Below are 19,945 nucleotides of genomic sequence, written 5' to 3' on the forward strand. Positions count from 1 at the left end.
GAGGTGTTCCGGTGTCATGCGTCGGTTCCGTGGGGGTCTGTACTTCGGGGAACCGTTGAATTCGATGCAGTATCCGTGGGCTATGGTGGATAATACCCAGCGGTCTGACGATATTCCCTCCCATGCTGAAAGGAACGATGTTAGCCGGCCCCCGACTGGTGATGCATGGGAGGGGACCCGAATCTTCGGGTCATTTGTTGGTATTGGGCGTGGAACCTTTGGGGCTGGAGCCGCGACCTCTTCCCCTGCCACGGCGTTGGCCTCTTTGACTGAACTGGGTGTTGTTACCCTGGTTAGAGGGCCAGTTGGTAGCAGAGTAAAATTGCTGTTGGTTTTGCTGCTGGCGTTGGCCACGAAAGAAGCGTCTATTGCCATAGCCGCGTCTGTTAGGGGACCTAGAAATTTGGTCAAGAGTTTTGATGGTATCAAACTCTTTCTTCGCATGTTCTAGGGCCTCATCAACTGCTTTCCCAAACAGATGTGTTTCTTCTATGGGCTTATTTATCAGGGAAGCCTGGGTTTCCGGCTTAAATCCCGAATTGCGCAGCCAGACATGGCGTTTGAGAAGTGTTCCCTGAACCAGGGAACGGCCAGCCGTCTCTGCGGCATCTAAGGAGTTCTTTACGATGCCCTGGTTTACAAGAGTTCCTTCTGAGATTGTAGCTAACAGGCGTGAACGCAGGGGTTCTGGTGCGTCCTCTGCTTCGCTGCGCAGCTTGCTCCACTGTGCATCTGCGTAGCTAGCTAGTAGGGAATTGTTATTTGCAATCCTAGTTGAAAAGGCGGCGGACGTCGTGATTCTCTTCCCAAGTGCGTAGAGCTTTTTGCCCTCTTTGTCAGGTGGTGCCTCACTAGTGGATAGTGGTACCCCTGCTCTTTTCCTTGTATTAGTAACTACGAGGGAGTCCAGAATAGAATGGCCTCTGATGTACAACGGGTCAGAGGGCGAAGGGTTGAAGAGCTTTTCTATCCGAGGGTTGACCCCTCTGACTAAGGCAGGATTGGGAAGGAGTTATTCTTCTCTTTATAGAAGCCAGGAGCGGAATAGACTGACTAACAGGGGCTTTTTCTTTAATAGCTTTCTCTACAAAGTCTATGTCAGGAAGAGTCTCCCCTGTGTCTATTTCAAAATGCGCTGCTGCCTTGCGCAATAGTGCATTAAGTGAAGGTTGGTCATCTATGGGAGAGGTGTTTCCAATAGGTGAATCCTTGGGAGGAGAAGGGTGAAAGACATGAGGGTCTGAGTGCACTGATGGGGATTGCCAAGGCTGCGAGGTAGCTGTATCTTCTTCGAAAGCTCCTGTACTAGTGTAAGGATCTTCTTCAAACCCCTCTTCCTCATGCTCTTCCTCTCCACCCAAACACTCATCATCTTCCTGGAGGTATTGCTCCTCTTCCGTGAGGTCATATACGTCTGTAGAAGGGGGAACAGCCTAGGAATTCTGACCCTAGGGTCATCCTGGGGCCACTCTTAGTCTTTTGGGTGTGGGTGGGTTTTGGTTTCCCAAAAACCTCTCCATTTTCTCCATACAAGAATGGAGTCTTTCAAGGGTCTCATGGGGGACCCCTGAATAGTCTAGAGGGGGGAAATCAGTGTTTTCACCTTCAAAACGCTTAGAACGCTCCCACAACGTCGAAGAAAGGTTTCTGTCGCCATCTGAAAAGCCCTCCGGTAGTTCCGAAGTGCCCTTAGATGAAAGGGGCAGTTCCTGGCTACTCTTATGCTTTTTTGGCATTTCTATAGCTTTTTGTGCGGTATTCAACGTTTGTTTCGTCGTCCGCTTACGTGTGTCTTCGGAAACAATTCTCGCCAGGCTCTCGACAACGAGTTTGTCAGTAGAGGACTCTGGTGTCGACGTTGCCTGCGTTACGCGTTGTTCCTCGACGGCCGCTCTATGGAGCGTTACGTCGGATGATTTTGGGGTAGCGCCCGTGTTTGATGAAAGCCCAATCGCTGGTTGCGGGTGGGGCTTGAGACCCTTACGGTCTGAGGTAGATGCCGGAGTGCCCTGCGTCCCCTTCGGCGCTGATGGATCCTTCGTCTTCGACGAAGAAGAGCCGTGGGTTGTGTGCTTAGGCCTATGGGGTCTGTGTGCGTCCCTGTCGCTGGGGTGTTCATCCCCATGAGCAGGGCGTGAGCCGAGCCCGTAGGGGCCGGGGACGGACGTCGAGGAGCGCGAGCGCTCCTTCTGGGGGTTAATGACTTCCGTAACGGACGTCGAGTTATCACCCTCCTCGTCACTTTCTGTAACAGCGGCGGCGGGTGAGGAAACTGACTTCGACATAGCGTAGTCCGCCCACCTCTTAACCTTGCGTTCTTTAAGAGTTCTTGGTTTCAAGAGCTTACAGGCCGCACAGCTGTCCTCCTTATGATCGAGGGGCAAGCAACGATTACAGAGCTTGTGTTTGTCCTTCCAAGTGTATTTGCCCATACAGCGTGGGCAAAACTTAAAAGGTGTCCTATCCATAGCTGAGGCAATAATAACTGGTGATAACAACCCCAAGGGAAAGATAGGAGAGAAAGAAAGACATTCTCAAAGAGAAGATAAAAGTTCGAACTCCCACTCTCCCTACTGTATGTTGGCCGGCGAGGCCAGGCCACGTGTTCGGCAGCGCCGAAGGATCTCCTCCGTCTCTTCCCCTCCGTCGAAAACTTGCTCGGCGGAGAAACAGCTTCACAGCTAACGTCGAGGGGAGGGATCTTTAACAATATAATAAGTATAATTAAGGACCGAGGTCCGATAGTAAGTATTTGCAATGTCTCTCTAGGAGCTCCGCGTAAGGCGACCAGAAGCTGGGCAGAAAAAAACAATCTGAGGGACCTCGACGCGTGAGGGATTATGGGTACAACGCACGTCACTATAGGGATAGTGTTACAGACACGCCTTGTCGACGTCCCCTTTTCGACTACGAAAAACAAAATGCAATACTCCGCAGTGACCATTGGATGTCGGACCTATGCACAGCATGTGATTCTAAGCAGATTAACAAACATCAGAAATATATATATTTGTAAAACTGTTGTACATTGTAAATTAGCTTTGCTCATAGCACACGGAAAAAGTCAGGCTGTGCTAAATATAGACTAGGCAGGCTGGAGTGCACAAAGTAGTTGAGCAACTGTTCCTGTCAATCACATGCCAATGGAGACTAAGATTCAGCATGACAGTACTAGAAGAACAAGTGTTTTTATGAGAAATACTGAACCAGATAATATATAGTTTTATGGCGTAAGTGCTGAGATAATGGCGGGGAGATGTGTTTATGTATGAATGTTTATAACATAGTAAATTATGCTAAACAAGAGCGACAAAGTATTCCTGCTAATACAGCATTATGTTAAGTAGGGAACCTGGCCATGCAACACTGGAAACACTGCAGCATCCTTTGTATGGCAAGAAAGAGGAGGAACTCTGCTGGTATCCAGTGACCAAGAGTATTTAAACCCCAGGCACAGTACTAGTATTCAGGACCTGAGAGTCCGTGAAGGACGACGACAGAATGCTGGCCTGGAATGGAATGGCAGAGTCCTCTGTCATTTCCCTAATCCTCATGATCTGTAAAGATTAAAGTCTTGCTATCACCTGCATGGCTTTTAATTCCCTACAGGGGTGTATTTTACTCTGGTTTAGGGTGATTATGGGTCCCCTATAAATTGGGGTTCACTTTCACATCATCCTGGCAATTAGATGGTTTGAGATACGAGATAATAGTTGCAACCTCTTTGATGGAAAGTGGTGAGAAGTTGAATTGAGGCTGTACATTATTGAATGTTGGGTTAGGTTTCTGAGTGGAATCAGTATTCGGAATAAGGGACTTCTTCATTGCCATTTTATTTTGTAAGATGGTGATTTTGTCTTGGAGAGCCTTCTGTATATTGGTGCACCATTGGGTGTCTTTGATACACGTGTCAGGGGGTGGGGCTGGAGATTCTAGCTCCTTCAGGATGTTAAAGAGTTCTTTCGTATTGGACTCAGCTTTGCAGATACAGTCATTGTAGCTATCTTTTTTTAGCTTGGATTGTGTCTATTTTGTAGTTGAGGGAGGCTGCTGCAAAGTTAGCTTTGCTTCCGGAAGAGGGATTGTTCTTCCATAGGGCGATCTTTTCGTTTTTCTGAATACCTTAAGATGAGGGGTATACGAAGTGTTGAGGTGGGTACGTGGTTTGGCTATGCGAAGTTTCATGGGCGCTAATGTGTTGATTGCCTTAAGGATGGTGTGATTACATAAATCAACTCGGGCTGTAGGGTAATTGGTGGTCGTGGTGGGGTTGATAAGTGGCTGCAGTAATGGGATGGGTTTGTCTAGTGTAAACTTACGTTTGTTCCTAGTCATCATGGCTGGTGCTTGGAGAGGTTAGGGCGTGGGGGATGCAGTTCCTGTGATGTTGAACCTGATGGTGGCCGGTCCAAGCGCCGGGGGAGTTGGTCAGAGTATCAATATTGCAGTTCAGGTCAGCAATCCAATCTAGGATTCGGCCTTTGTTGTGGGTAGGTGCGGTGAGAGAACCAGAGTTGTGTCAGTGTCCTTAAGGGTGCAGGCTTTCTGGTCCTTGTGGTTGTGTAGACCCAAGTTAAAATCCCCCAGGATGATAACTTGTGATTTGTTTTTAGGATTTGCGGAGCGTAGCTGTGCAATATCGTTTTCAAAGGTGCTGGCTGGACCGGGTGGGCGATAAACAAGGCACAAGCGGATGGTGGTGGTGGTGGGTGATGTAGATAGTTTGGCAGATAGGAGTTCTGCTGAGGGCAATGGGTGATTGGTGATCTTTTTCAAGCCTAAAGATGTCTTGTGTATAAATGCTATACCTCCTCCTTTGGAGCTGATAGCATCTCTATCTCCCCAGATAAAATCAAATAATTTTCCGGAATAGCAAGGGCAAGCGAGGGGCCCGAGGCTGTGTGCAGCCAGGTTTCTGTAATAGCAATGAAATCAAGGTCATGTGATGTAATGAGGTCTGCGATGTCTAGGGCGTGTGCCTGTAGTGATCTGGCATTTATGAGGGCAGCTTTTAAGGGCGATACAAAGTTGTTTTGTTTTCCGTTGGGGCGACTTGGTCTAGTTTTAGAAGTATTAGGCGCTGATGGGGTAGTTGTGATGGTTGTTGAATTAGTGCCCTTGGCGATACAAGTGGATCGTTGTTGTGCTAATCTCGTACTTAATCTGTAATTTCTGAGGAGGGTAGAGCATGGCTGAGTACCGGATATATTAGGTTGGTGTGTTTGGTAAAGTAGGCTATTGGTGGTGACAGGGTAGTCAATGGTGCATGTGTTGTTGAATGGAAGGGCTTTAAGCATATGCCGATCTATAGGTTTGATGTTGGGGCCTGATAACGTTATCTTTTGGGGCAATACAGATGCGTAACCTAGGTAAGGAGGTAGCAAGCTGCATGGTGGTATGGAGAAAGATGGTGGCAGGTTAGATGATTGTGATAAGCAAACTGTAGGCACCTTAGGGTGGGTGTAGGGGTACATGAGCGACTGGGGAGGTTGACTAGTCATGGTGAATGGTAGTATAAGCAAGTTTAAATTAGCCAGGCAACTGAGTAGGCTAGAGAGGGCTTGGTGACATGCTTTCATGAGCATGGAAGCAAGGGAGACCACAGTTCGCTATATGCGGTTGTCTCAGGATGGCAAAAAGGTTGCTGCGCCAACGAGGCAGGCATAATATAGGCAAGTGCAATTTTTATAGCGCAGTTTCAGGCAGCGAGGCAATGACTATACAAACTGGGCAAATACAGTGTGGGCAGGTACAGCTTTCATAGGACAGGTTTAGGCGGCAATTCAGCAACTATGCATACTAGGCAATCACAATGTGGGCAGGTACAGCTTTCATAGCACAGGTTTAGGCGGCAAGACAGCGGCTATGCATACTAGGCAATCACAATGTGGGCAAATACAGTGTGGGCAAATACAGCTTTCATAGCACAGGTTTAGGCGGCAAGGCAGTGCCTATACATACTAGGCAATCACAGTGTGGACAAATACAAGCAAATACAGCCAGCAAGGCAGCGTTGGGGCCAGCAAGACAGACACAGTATGGATAGATCTGTTACCTTATTCAGCGCAGGTGTGGGCAGTGGTATAGGACAGGCTGTGTAGGCGCAATGATATAGGGTTGCGTTTTAAAAGCATGTATTGATGATAGAACAATAAGGTTAATAACGCGATATATGGGTAAAGGGTGGATGTCCATAACCAGTCCCCAGGGTGGATATGCGCGGTGCACAAGACAACGTTGTTGTGCAGGTTATAACAGAGATTCACAGTGACAGGTATTCAAATAAACACTCAAGGTTTCTTGAGTAACACTTATTTATTAACTAAAAGTCAGTTGAATAAGCCTTCTTTAGAAGGGAGCAAAATATGTAACCCTTAAATATACTTCAAAACACACACTCAGTTTCAATAAATCAGTAGATACCCATTTGGATGTCCTACAGACACTTCCCACACCTCAGGTGACAAATAACTAGGACACTGTGGGCATTGATATATCACTTGCACATTTAGAGCAATACACTTGCACATTTAAAGCAATACTGAGTTTGGTGTCAAAAGGAAAATGTTTGGTAATAAAACAATGGTTAACAAATATTCTTAAGCAGGCAAGTACTTTTGAACCCCCCAATGCAAAGTAATTTTATTTATTCGCATTTGTTGCGCGCGCAACAGCACAAGGGCATTGTGGCGCTAGTTAGACTTTTTTTTAGTTAGAGATTGTTAAAGGGATGGTCTAGTAAAAATTTTTATTTAAAAAATAGATGGGCCACATAAAAAAAAATACTAGCATCCTCTGTTTTAAAACTTCCTGTGTAAAATTTTGAGCTATTCAAGCTCAAAATTCGAAAAAGCAAGCACAGGGGCGCAGCCATTTTGTGAAATGGAGGCCCTCCTGTGCTGGCTTTTGCTTTTGCGGCACTAATGAAGGAAAAGCCAGCCAGCTGTAGTAAACAAAGTCTACCGCTGGGTGGCTTTCCCTTCATTAGTGCCGGGACTCGGAGGACGCGGACCGGAGACCAGAGCAGGAAAGCGTCAGCTGAATCTCGATAAGTGCTATTTATTTTTTTTTTTACAAAAAATAAGCACTAGCTGCGGTTTTTTTTCTAAGTTTTCCGGGCTGGAGGAGCCCGGAAAACTTAGAAATAAAACCGCAGCTTTAAAAACGTATTTATGTTTGCGGTCGCTTTTGAAGCGACCGCAAACATAAATACAACGTTATTGTGTCGGAAAACGCTGCGGTTTTTCTTTCCAAGTTTCTCAGGCTCCTCCGGACCATCCCTTTAATGGTTAAACAGTTACAATGGTATTATCACTGGTTAACAACATTTTGACATACTTACAGATAATACTTCTTAGTTACAGTTACATTGACTTTTGCATGTGTAGGAGTGGGGTTAAGTGAAGAGGGTGGTTTTTTGTTTTTTACGGAATGCAAGGAGCGAGTTTTCAGCTCTCATGTCGGCAGGTAGAGAATTCCAGGACATGGCGGCTATGTAGGGGAATCTTAGCTCTCCAGCTATTGCTTTGTGTATGTGGGGGGGTGTCAATTTGGTTAGCGTAGCGAGTCCGGACTGGTCATGTGGAGGAGGATTTGGTTATGGTGTCCGATAGATATGAAGGTGCAGTGCGAGTGAGGCATTTGTGGGTGAGTGAGGATTTTGAATGTGATGCATTCTTGTACTGGGAGCCAATGGGCTTCTTGTCTGGCATGGGTAATATGGTCTCTTTTTGGGATGCTGAGTGCTGCTCTTAGCGCATTGTTCTGAGTGATTTGGAGTCGGTTTATGTTCTTAGCGGTTGTATCTGCTAGGAGGGCGTTACAATAGTCAAGTTTGGCACAGATGGTTGCTCTGGCTATACATAGGCAATTGGTTTTGGAAAGGTATGGCTTTATTGTATTTATGAGTTTAGTGGTGTGTGCGGAGGAGATGGTGCTGACCTGCTTTGTCATAGATGGTGTAGAGTCAATGTGAACTAAGGTTTTCACAGAGGTTGACACAGGGTTGATGGAATTGGAGTATTGTCTAATTTGGCTAATTTGGCTAGGGTCGTTTTTAGTCGTAGTATGATAATTTTGGTCTTCTCCCCGTTGAGGCAGAGGCCATTGGCCACCATCCAGGCCTAGATGGTGGAAAAGATTGTGTGGAGTGCTTCGGCATCTTTGAGGTATACTCCAGAGAAAGGTAGGAGTAGCTGGGTATCGTCCGCGTAGTTGGTGTACGTAATACCCAGGGCGTCAAGCTTATCGAAGAGTGGCTTCGTAAACAGATTGTAAAGAGTGGGCGCTGTGCATGAGCCCTCTGGGACTCCACAGTGGATGGTGGTGGGGGCTGCGTTGGCAATGTTAGAGAAGACCTTCATGGATCTACCCTTCAAGAAGGATGTGACCCAGAGCGCTGCTTCTTTGGTGAAGTTGGCTGATTGGGTGAGGTGAGAGTCTTTTGGTCCACGATATGGAACACAGCCGAGATCTAGGAGTGTAGGAGGGCTGGTTTTCATGTGTCCATGATTTGTGCGATTTGGTTTTTTAGATCTACTAAGACGGTTTCAGTGCTGTGTCCTCTGCGGAAACCAGATTGTCTAGTTCCGAGGATAGAGTTATCTTCAAGGAATTGTTGGATTTGGCAGTGGGCAGCTTTGTCCAAAATCTTGAGGAGGAAAGGTACAGTAGTTATTGGTCGGTAGTTGTTGGGTTGGGTGGGGTCTAGTGTGGGTTTTTTGAGAAGTGGGCAAACCCACGCCTCTTTGAGGCTTGCAGGGATAATGCCGGTTCTGAAAGAGGCATTGATGAAGGCTGTTAGTAGAGGGGCAAGGCTGTCAGTGCAGTCCTTGATGAGTTTTCGGGGGACAGAAGTCTCCCTTACACATTGAGGGTTTTAGGTTGTTGTGGATGTTAATGACTGCAAGTTTGGAGATGTCATTGAAGGAGAAGAGTGGTTTGTTGGGAGAAGGAGTGGATTGTGGCTGATTGACGACTGAGTAAGTGGGTAGTGCATTGTGGTGGTGTTTACATTTTTTGTTGCAGAAGATTGATTTTATTCAGCATGGAGGCCTGGATACTGGCGCACCAGGCTTCATCTTTGATGATCTCATCTGGTGTGTTAGGGGAGAGGTAAGTTCCTTAAATATAGCAAAGATTTCTTTGGATTGCGAGTTTGCATTTGTGATCGGGTGTTGAAGGCGTTAGCTTTAATGATAGCATCTTTGTATTGGTTGGATAGTAGAGGTTGAAGCAGTTCTTTGTTTTGTCACAGGGGTTGGTTTGCCACCTTTTTAAGGCCTCGATCTTACGAGAGCACATGGATTCTAATTCCTCTGTGAACCAGGAGTTACAGTGAAGAGTCTTTTTTTCCTTTTCCAGCAGTGTGATAGCATTGATGGCATTGGATAGTGTGTCTTTGTAGATTTTTGCTACGGTGTTGGGATCATCTGAGAAGGGGTGGGCAAGTGCAGGGGTGTTCATGTACGGGCATAGATTGTCCAATGAGGGTTTTTTTAGAGCTTCTAGCTAGTGTGGGAGGTGCAGGTGTGGGCTTTTTGGAACTTGACATGGTAGGCAAGGTGAATTCAATGAGGTTGTGGTTGGTACAAGGTATAGCTGTGTTAGAGGTGATGGTGGTGAGACAGTTATGGTCTGCAACCCAATCGAGGGTGCGGCCTTTGTTGTGTGTGGGGGTGGAGATTTTGTGTGTGAATCCTAGGTCTTTTAATTCTTTGGCAAGGGAGGCAGCAGCTTTGTCTTTGGGGTCATCGAGTCCTAAATTCAAGTCTCCAAGAAGGTGAGTCCTAGTGGATCCTTTGATGTTGGTCCTGAAAGTCTGATGGGAGTCTGGGGGTCAAGGGGGGCAGGGGGAGGCGATATAGCGCATGTACATTGATAGTGCAGTTAGGGGACAGGGAGCGCTTCACAGAGAGAATATCAGAGTTGCTTTGCCAAGGGTGGCTGATGGATCTGAGGGAGAGGGTTTCCCTGAATATGAGAGCTACTCCTCCTCCTAGGCGAGCTGGTCTGTCTGTTCTAAGGATGGTGTATCCTTCTGGGAGTGCCAGGGTGATGGCAGGGTCGGATGCTTCATACAGCTAAGTTTCATAGTGGCTAGTAGGTCAATGTTGTGATTGGTTAGGAGATCATTTATTTCTAGGGCGTGAGCAGTGAGTGATCTGATGTTGAGGAGAGCACATTTTAGATGAGGTGGTTGTATGGTTGTGGTTTTGGTGGTATTGATGAGGCTGGATGTGGGGACGGAGGGGGGAGTGTTGGTGAGGTGATGTGTTTGGCTAGGTCTGGATGCGTGATTGGGAGAGAGAGAGGGTGTTTGATGTGTGGATTGTATTTGTGAGTGAATAGAGAGCCTACACGAAGACTGCGCGAGGTGGTGGAGGAGGGGTGCATTTGTGTTCTATTGTAAGGGTGCGTGCTCTGAGTCGGTGCGTCTACTGGAAATGGTAGAGGGGTTCTGTAGAGAGTGTGAGCTGGTTGTGTGTGAACCTTGGGGTTCTTGCATAGTGGTGTAGGAGGGTGAAATGGTGTACTGGTAAACAGTATGGGTGGTGGGGTGTTTTGAGGCTGGGGATGTGGTGGGTGACGATGAGATCCAGTATGGTGAGAGAGAATGCGATGGCAAAGACTATGGTGGCGAGGGAAATGGACCCTTTCCCAGCTACACAAGTTATAGCATGTGTGACTCTTGTTGAGGGATAGTTAAAGAAGAAATTCTCAGTGGGTTGTTACAGAGGAACCTATAACACCCAGACCACAAGAAGAGCCAACTTCTATTTCCAGGAAGAAAGAGAAAGGGGAAACCCAAGGTCTCAGGAAACAAGAAAGATAGCACTCCTGTGCATCACACCAGGACATCCCTGAGAGGACAGTCCAAAGTCCCATTTGTGACTACTCCACCAGCTTAGGCTGAGTGTGAGATCTAACCAGGAGAGGTTGAGTCAGCTACTGAGGATTCAAAGCTGGAAGAAGACCTTCCCCCGTTGGAGATCTGCATCCTAAAGACATCCTGAGCTGCAGTCTTTACTGGCAGAAGGTGGCCCCTGTAGGGCAGACTTCAGCAGAGGTCAAAGAGTGTCCTACTCTTGAAGGACTTTGCCAACAGGCAGCTTCCCAGCTGGAAGGGCAAGCGCCAGAGAAGCACAGGTTACACTGGGAGGATCGCCTCCTCTACAGTGAGCCTACTGAGTCTACCCCAGGAGACTACAGAAGACTTGTAGTGCCCCAGGAGGTGAGACATCAGTTTCTACCGTTAGCCCATGAGATTCCTTTAGCTAGTCACTTAAGATTTAAGACCACCAAGGATAGGATTTCTCTTTATTTCTACTGGCTCAAGATGGGGTCTGATGTAAATAAATTCTGTAGAAGCTGCCACACTTGTCAGACATCTTGCAAGAGTGGAGCCAAGAATGTGGCACCTTTGGTGCCCCTCCCAGTGGTGGGAGTCACTTTTGAGAGGGTAGGAATCAACATTGTTGGTCGCTTAGACCCTCCAACATCTTCAGGCAACCGATTTATATTGGTTGTCGTAGACTATGCTACCAGGCATCCTGAAGAAATACCTATGAGGACTGCCACAGTTCAGGCCGTGGCTAAGGCCCTACTTGGTATTTTTACCAGAGTAGGTTTTCCTAAGGAGGTGATCTCTGACAGGGGATCAAAGTTTATGTCCCAATGCATGCAGGCCATGTGGAAAAACTGTGGAGTGATCTACAAGCTCTCAACAGCCTACCATCCTCAGACTAATGGGTTGGTATAGAGTTTCAATAGAACTATGAAGAACATGATAGGTGCTTTAGAAGAACCCCTTAGAAGAAAGTGGGACCTTCTACTGCCATGCCTTCTCTTTGCTTATAGAGAAGTGCCGCAGGAAGGGGTTGGATTCAGTCCATTTGAGCTTCTCTGTGGTCATCCGGTTAGAGGTCCATTGGCCCTAATCAAGGAGGGGTTGGAGAGTTCTCCTTCCCACAAGCCAGCGAGAGTCACTGACTAGGTTAGGTCTCCAAAGGAGAATGACACATGATGACAGAAGATTCAGAAAACTTGAAAGTTGGTCAGGCTCTGGTGAAGTATTGGCATGACCAGAAGGACAACATGGTTGAGTTTATTCAAGACCAGGACAAATGGATTGGATCCTTCAAGCTTGTGGGAAAACGTGGAGGTCAATTATTTGGTGGATTTAGGCAATCCTAAGGAGGCCCCCGGGGTCTTTCACACCAACCGCCTAAATGCCTATGTCTCTAGACCAGACCTGGGAGCTTTGCTTCTAGCCTCTGATCAGGAGGAGGAAGAGAGTGAGCCTCTACCAGACGACCTCAGGGGACAACCTTTAGATGGAAAGATGGGAGTAAATCTCTATTCTGATCCGACACTGAAACAGGAGGAGTGCAACGCTCTCAAATCAGTTTGCCCCTCTGTTTTCACTGTCACCATGCTTGAACCATTGGGGCAAGCATTCAATTATCACTGGTGACTGTTTACCTGTTAAAAGCAGAGGTTACAGAATGTCAGACCATGTAAGAACCCACATAAAGGAAGAGGTTGTTGGGGAGAATTCTCAAAAATGTGCCAATTCCCTTCACCTTAGAGACCTCGAGCAACTTTGCTGGATTTTGAGGACTTGATTTGTTTTACCTGGAGAGTGTGTGGCCCTTTTTACCCTACTCTCATGTTTTTGAAATGTGTTTTACTCTGGTGTTTTCTTTGGTTATGGGGTCTAACCAACTCCATATTCATCTTTTCATTTGTGTCACACAGCACCCTCAATGCGGTGGCACAGGGAAACCTTTTCAGGCTTTCCCAAGGTTTAAATACCTTCTCTGGTGGCAGTGGTTTTACAACGAACTACCATGATTTTTTCCGGTTGAGCTAAATCGCAGGAGCCATGTTTTTAAAGATGGTGTCTGAGCCACCTTTGTTTAAACAGGACCTGGTCTTTTTTCGACATTTCTTTGTGGAAAGGGCCTTCTAGAGTCTACCACTGGAACGAAAGAACCGAAGACAAGCTGGAAGAGGACGGCTGCTGCAACTCCTGGACCGTTGGTTTGCCCGGTGAAGCCCTGCTGCAGGTCTGAATCACCTTCAAGGACGACTTTTCCCTTTGAGTTGGTGGGACGAATCAACTCGTAAACCACCTGGATACCATTCTCGGACGTGGTTGTTTTTTCCTCAGAGTGCTGCAGAAAACCGAATAGCCAGGAAGGAGGACACCAGTTTGTGTGCTTGACTACAGCTACCGGAATTGAAGATTTACCTTTGCCAGCTTTTTGAACAGTGCCAGTGCAGGAGTCCCCCAACGTCCTCCCTCTTGTCCCCACGACTGAGGCTCAGGAACAGAGAGATCTGCAGGAACTGCACGGAACAGGCGTCTTCAGCTGCATCTTTTTCTTCATTGTAAGGTACTGTGAAAACCCGACTGAGAGAACTTGCCTCTTACTGCGAAAGTGCTTTAAACTTTGGCAACTTGCAGGTCTAGTCAGCTTGTGAGCCAACATATGAATCTTTCTTTTACAAACTAGTTCTGAGAACTTTGGCAAATACTTTTCCGTTTAACTTCCAGAACTGCTTAATCCTATACAAAACTTTAGCCCATTGACTTTGGCGTAACCTATTGCATTGAATCAACTCCTCTGGTGAACTCAAACTATTTGCACTGTTTAAGAGTAACTGTAATATTCGTTTTATTAACTTATGCTTTTTTGCACCTATTTCAAATGCTCTGAATGCCATTTTGCTCCTCCTTCAAAGTAGTTTAGTTGCCTCAGGAACCTGATATTGTGAAGTACTAAAGTATATTTTTGTGTGATAGAGATTGCCTCCTTCTAGTGAATGTTTTTTAACTGACTGTGAAATATATTAATACGTGTTTTCCAAGAAACCTTGAGTATAAGAGTCTATTTGAATACTTGTAATTATAGACCTCTGTGTAACATCCTTACAGCTCACATTCCCCTCTTGAGAGAAGCCTGGCTGCTCAGCGACGCTACCAAAAACTGTGTAGTGCAGATATATACCAAAGGTTGGTTTTGCTTACACCTGTAGTCCTAGTTGTGTGTAGTGGTGATCAAAGGGTACTGCATGCAAACTTTGCACCCCTGCAAGGACAACTTCTCCCTTTTAGTTGGTGGGACCAATCAACTCCAAAGTAAGCCACTCTGCCATTTTGTTTCGGGCCATTCCTTTGTTCAGGCAAACCACAAGCAGGTCTACAATGCCTGTTGTGCTCAGACTGGCCCTCTATGACTGCTCTAAAAAGTGTTCCACTATTCAAGTTTTCTGAGATCATGCACACATGGACAGATTTAATCTTTATGAATTTTATGAAGCTCTGACAATTGAAAACTTTCAATTACACTCCCCAAAATACCTGGTAAAAATGGCTGCTTCATCGTCTCCATCAGACTCTTTAGGTCGTGCTCCACATAATTCATTACAATGTAGATTTTATCCATGTTGCTGCCAACCACTATTTCCTGAAAGGCAATAGAGGCGTTTAGGTTAATGAAGCACATTAGTTCCATACTTACAAACATGCACGGACAACATAGAATATAGGAAGTTTGTTAGGACAATACAACCACAGGTCCTCCAAACAATTACTTTTGACCAATGGGGCAAGTGAAAATCAAGTATCTACAGTGTACAGTTCAGGGGAACTAATCTTTGCTCGTGTACTGAAGGTGCAAGAGAAATCAGCCAATAAACACGGCTAAACTCTCATGAGGAGGCACAGGGTAAACACTCATGAGGGGGCGCAGTAACTAAAGGCGTAGTCAGTGTTAGGGATAATTTTCATTTCTGTGGCAATTCCCTTTAACCTTACAGACCCCCAGCTCTTTTGCTGACTCAGGGCTTTTTAATTTTAACTCCCAAGTGACTCTGGCTTTTTTCTCACTCTGTCATGTCTGTTTTCTGACTAGGATTTGTTTGTTTTACACTGTCTGGTAAACTCCATAGGCATCTGCTTTTTGCATTGTGACAGAGCACTGTTTGTGCAGTGCCACCGCTGTTTAACTACATTTTCTTGGGTGAATTACTGTTCCAAAGAATAGTAAAATGATCCCCGTCTTACCTTAACTTTATGTGTCCAGCACACACCACCCTATGTGGAGTGCTGTGGGGGGTTACATAGTAAGCAACAAGTTACTTACCTGTAACTTTTGTTCCCCAACATGGGTCTGGCATGGCTTCAAATGCTCATGAATAAAGAATAAATAGCAGTACGGTTAGGGAGAATTCTCAAAAATGTGCTAATTCCCTTCTACCTTAGAGACCCTCAGCTCTTTTTCTGGACTTTAGGAATTTTGGAGTGAGACCGTTTTACCCACTCATGTATTTTTCTTTAATTTGAACACAGTTTCTTTTGGTTTTGGAGTCTGACAAACTCCATAGGCATCTTCTTTTTACATTGTGACACACAGCACCTTCAGTGCAGTGGCACAGGGAAGTCTTTTAGATTTTCCAAATGTTTAAATACCTTCTCTTGGATAAACTACTGTTTCCAAGAGCAGTGAAGTGAAATTGACTGCAATTTGAATTACAATAGGGTGCTGGAGGCGTTACTTAGTATCCCTTTTGTCTAGTTTCTCATGTAACAATTTATTGTTACCCTTTCGACAATTAATAGCTGGTGGCAGTGTTACTTTTTCCTACAATTGTGTTTCTCTACAGCGGGCTGCAATTGCAGCTGCAGTAAAGCACTTATGGGTGCCTGTTTCGTCAAAATGGCCCGAGTCTTTTTTTGCCATTTCTTGTTGGAAAGGTCCTTTCTTGAGATTTACTCTGCGTGCCAAACCAGGTTTGTTCATTTTGTTCGAAGTGCCGCTGACATGAAGTTTGCCCGTTGCTGCCGCCGACCTTCAAAGCGTAGTGCAGGAGTCCCCAGACGTCCTCCCTCTTGTACCCACGACTGAAGCCCAGCAACAACAGGATCTGCCATACTACAACTGCAACAGAAGCCAGCTGGAACCAATTTCTTCAGACCTAAGGTACTGTAAACGAAGGGGTACTTGCCTCTTGTCTTGTAGCCTTGCTAGCTCTTAGTTGAGACGTGCCTTTGTTGCCTTTTGCAGAGTTGCTTGCAGCTTTGCCCCTCACAAGCCTCCCAGCTTGTAGCCCGACAGTAATTTCATTTTCTACAAAGATTTCTAAAATATTGTGAAAGACTTTTTTTACTTACCTTCGAGAAGTGCTTGAGCTCCCCTAGACTTTGCTCAATTGACATTGACTGTCCTGGCTCCCTGAAAGACTCTTCTCACCTCTGACTTTCTGCTTTAACTATCCCCAAACAAAAGTCACGCATTCTATAAGGAACAAGTTACTTACCTGTAACTGTTGTTCTCCAGCATGGGTCTGGCATGGATTCACATGCTCATGAATATTCCCAGTCGTCAGGCCGGGAATCCTCGGTATAGAAAAAAATCAGTATCAGTTTCGTTTCTGATCTGTCTTTCTTAGTAGTAACCAATCACTGGTCTCTGGGTCATACTGCCCCTAGCCAATGACTGCCCTCTCCCTAAGCCCCGCCTCTGGCAGCCATCCTCAGATTTGGTAGCATGTAAAGTGGCAGTATGACCAAGTGAAGAGCCGCAGAGGGGTAGGCGGGAGGGTTCGCATGTGAATCCATGCCAGACCCATGCTGGAGAACAACAGTTACAGGTAAGTAACTTGTTCCTTCTCCAGCATGGGGTCTGGCATGGATTCACATGCTCATGAATAAAAGAATACATAGCAGTACACACATGCACAACCACGGGAGGTGGCAAAGGCTCAACATTAAGCATTACATCCAAAACTCAACTTTAAGCAATTCTTACCTCCTCACCAGGCTCATCTTAGGCGAACAGGTTGCTCAGCACTGCTTGGCCGACCCTGGACTCCTCCCTGGAGTCCCGATCGACGCTGTAGAATCTTGTGAAGGTGTGCGTCGACCTCCACATCGCAGCCCTGCAGATGTCCTGCAGGGGCACACCAGACAGGAACACCGTGGTAGCAGCGATCGCTCTGGTCGAATGGGCTCTCGGACGGCCGGGCAGCGGTCGGTTTGCCAACCGGTGACAGTGCATGATGCAGCCGGAGAGCCATCTGGAAATGGAGTCTTCGAGAGAACATTCCCTTGATTCACAGTCCCAAAGTTCACAAACAGCTGTGATGTCTTCCGAAAACTTTGTGCGGTCCACGTAGAACTTCAGCGCTCTAGCTACGTCCAGCGAGTGCAGAGTCCTTTCAGCTGGCGACAAAGGAGACGGGAAGAAAACTGGCAACACCAAGGGTTTGCTGAGGTGGAAGTCCGACGGCACCTTGGGCCTGAAGGAGGGGTGCGTCCTCAGCACCACCCTCGTGTCGTGAAACGTCAAGTATGGCGGCTTGCAAGATAGGGCCTGGATCTCTCCCACTCGTCGTGCGGAGGTGATGGCCACGAGAAACGCAGTCTTCCACGACAGAAACTTCAACGGTGCCGAATGCATAGGCTCAAATGAGGCCCCCCATGAGCCTGGTCAGCACCACGTTGAGCTCCCACGCCAGGGCAGGGGCCTTCACCGGTGGGAATGATCGGAACAATCCTTTAATAAATTCCTTCACCAGTCGATGAGACAACAAGGACGCCCGTCCCGTAGTTCTGGTGTATCGTGAGATGGCGGCCAGATGTATCTTGATGGAAGCATGAGCTAGTCCAGCCTTGGCCAATGACAGTAGGTACGGCAATACTTGAGGGGCCGTAATCCGCAGAGGGTTAATCTTCTGTGCACGGCACCAGACAGAGAACCTCTTCCATTTATGTCCGTAGCACTTGAGAGTTGAGGACGCCCTGGCCTTTGCAAGAACCTCTCTGCAGTCGGCCGGGATGTCGTACCCTCCAAACTCTAGTGCTGCAGGAGCCAGGCCTGCAAGTTCAGCGACTCCGGGTTGTGGTGAAGAATAGCGCCTCCTTCTCTGGAGAGAAGATCTGCGTCCGTCGGCAGCTTGACTGGTGTGGACGTTGACAAGTCCAGAAGGTCCGGGAACCAGATCTGTCTCGGCCACGCCGGTGCGACGAGGATCATCCTGCACCGGGACCTCTTGAGCTGGCTGATGAGCCGGAGCAGCAATGGCAGCGGAGGGAACGCATAAAGAAATAGGCCGTCCCAGGGGAACGATAAAGCATCGCCCATGCTCCTAGGCTGGGGGAACCTGCTGGCAAACCTCCGGCACTTGGAATTCATTGCCGTCGCGAAGAGATCGATTTGGGGTTCGCCCCATCGTCGTAAGAGTCGATCCACTTGATCCTGGCATAGTTCCCACTCGTGGCACGAGCGCAGCTCTCTGCTGAGTGAGTCGGCGATCGTGTTTTTTATTCCTGCCAGAGGGAGCGGCACCAGAAACATCCCTTGGGTGACGGCCCAATGCCACAGATCCCGGGCTTCCTTGGATAGGGCAGGGGATCTGGTTCCGCCCTGCTTCCGGACGTAGAACATCGTGGTGGTGTTGTCGGTGAAGATCCTCACCACCTTGCCTTTGAGGGACGGAAGAAAAGACCTGAGGGCCCAGAACACTGCGCAGAGATCCAAGATGTTGATGTGGAGTGACTTCTCCTCCGGGAGCCAAAGACCTCTCGTGTGAAGATCTCCGGAGTGCGCTCCACAACCTTCCAGGGAGGCATCCGTTGTCACCGTCACCTGGTGAGCTGGGGTCTGAAGGTCTGTGCCCGCCGACCGATGAGAGCGGGTACCCCACCACCGGATCGCCTGACGGAACGTCTCGTTGAGAGGGATCCTGTCCTCGAAGCTGCCCGTCGACTGGACCCAGCGGGCGTGGAGGAACTCTTGTAAGGGGCGCATCCGAAGCCTGCAAAGGCGCACCAGATAAATGCAGGAGGACATCATCCTGAGGAGGGACTTGATAGATCTTACCCTAGCCATGTCCGTGGCCAGCAGACGCTGCACCTTGCCCAGAATGGTCCTGGTCCTTTCCTCCGACAGCGAGGCCAGCCGCGCCACTGTGTCGAGCTTGGCTCCCAGAAACAGGGCGACTTGCGACGGAACCAGGTGGGATTTTGGAAAGTTGATGGAGAATCCCAGGTCCCTGAGCAGCTGGACGGTCTTCGCAGTGTGCTCCACGGCGAGCTCCCTTGTCCTTGCCCGGATGAGCCAGTCCAGCTAGGGGTAGACGTGGATCCCCTGTAGGCGCAGCCGCGCCTCCACCGGTGCGAGGCACTTGGTGAACACCCTGGGTGCCGACTTCAATCCGAACGGGAGGGCCTTGAACTGGTAGTGCCGCCCTTGGACCACGAACCTGAGGAACTTTCGGTGTCTTTTTAGAATGTGGAAGTACGCATCCTCCAAGTCCAACAATGACAGGAAATCGCCCTCCTCCAGCTGTCCCAGCACGTGCTGGAGGGTGACCATCCGGAACTTCTGTGCCTTGATGTACTTGTTCAGTCGTCGCAGGTCCAGGATGGGGCGCCATCCTCCTGTCTTTTTTACGAGAAAGTACCTTGAGTAAACTCTGGAGCCCCGAAGCCTCTTTGGAACGAGCTCGATGGCACCCTTCTTGAGCATCGCCCTTACTTCCAACAGTAGTTGAGGGACGTGATTTTCCTTCCTAGCCACGGGTGGAACGCGAGGGCACTTCTTCTGAAACTCGAGGGCGTGCCCTTGGGCCAGGCCGTCCAGCACCCAACGGTCTGTGGAGATGGACTCCCACACACTGACGAACCTCGCCAGCCGGCCTCCCACCGGGGTGCTTCGGTGGGGGCCCGACCCCACGGTCAGTTCAATCTTGTTTGGAGGCCGCCTTGCCTCCTTGACCTCCCTGTCGACGACGACGGGCACCACCTGACTTGCCGCGTCCCCTGTAGGCTTCCTGGGACGAAGATCTTGCCGCTTGGCGGTACGTGGAGGAGCCACTGCCGGATCCCTTGGAGGCACCTTGTCTGCCTCCAGAGCTCTGAAAGGACAGCCGTCGT

The 19,945-nt window shown here is 48.1% G+C and overlaps 1 protein-coding gene across 6 annotated transcripts in view; it reads right to left on the minus strand.

Moving 5' to 3' along the window:
• Positions 1-19,945, minus strand: part of LOC138472139 (cyclin-dependent kinase 11B-like) — a 945,042-nt gene that overhangs the window by 241,189 nt on the left and 683,908 nt on the right. For all 6 annotated transcript variants that reach the window (XM_069610151.1, XM_069610152.1, XM_069610149.1 and 3 more), the window contains one exon: positions 14,369-14,474. In XM_069610151.1, coding sequence (XP_069466252.1) covers positions 14,369-14,474 — 106 coding nt within the window. The remainder of the gene's footprint in view (positions 1-14,368; positions 14,475-19,945) is intronic.

Source organism: Ambystoma mexicanum, chromosome 8 (assembly GCF_040938575.1).
Source record: "Ambystoma mexicanum isolate Mex_15411 chromosome 8, UKY_AmexF1_1, whole genome shotgun sequence".
NCBI classification, from domain to species: Eukaryota; Metazoa; Chordata; class Amphibia; order Caudata; family Ambystomatidae; genus Ambystoma; species Ambystoma mexicanum.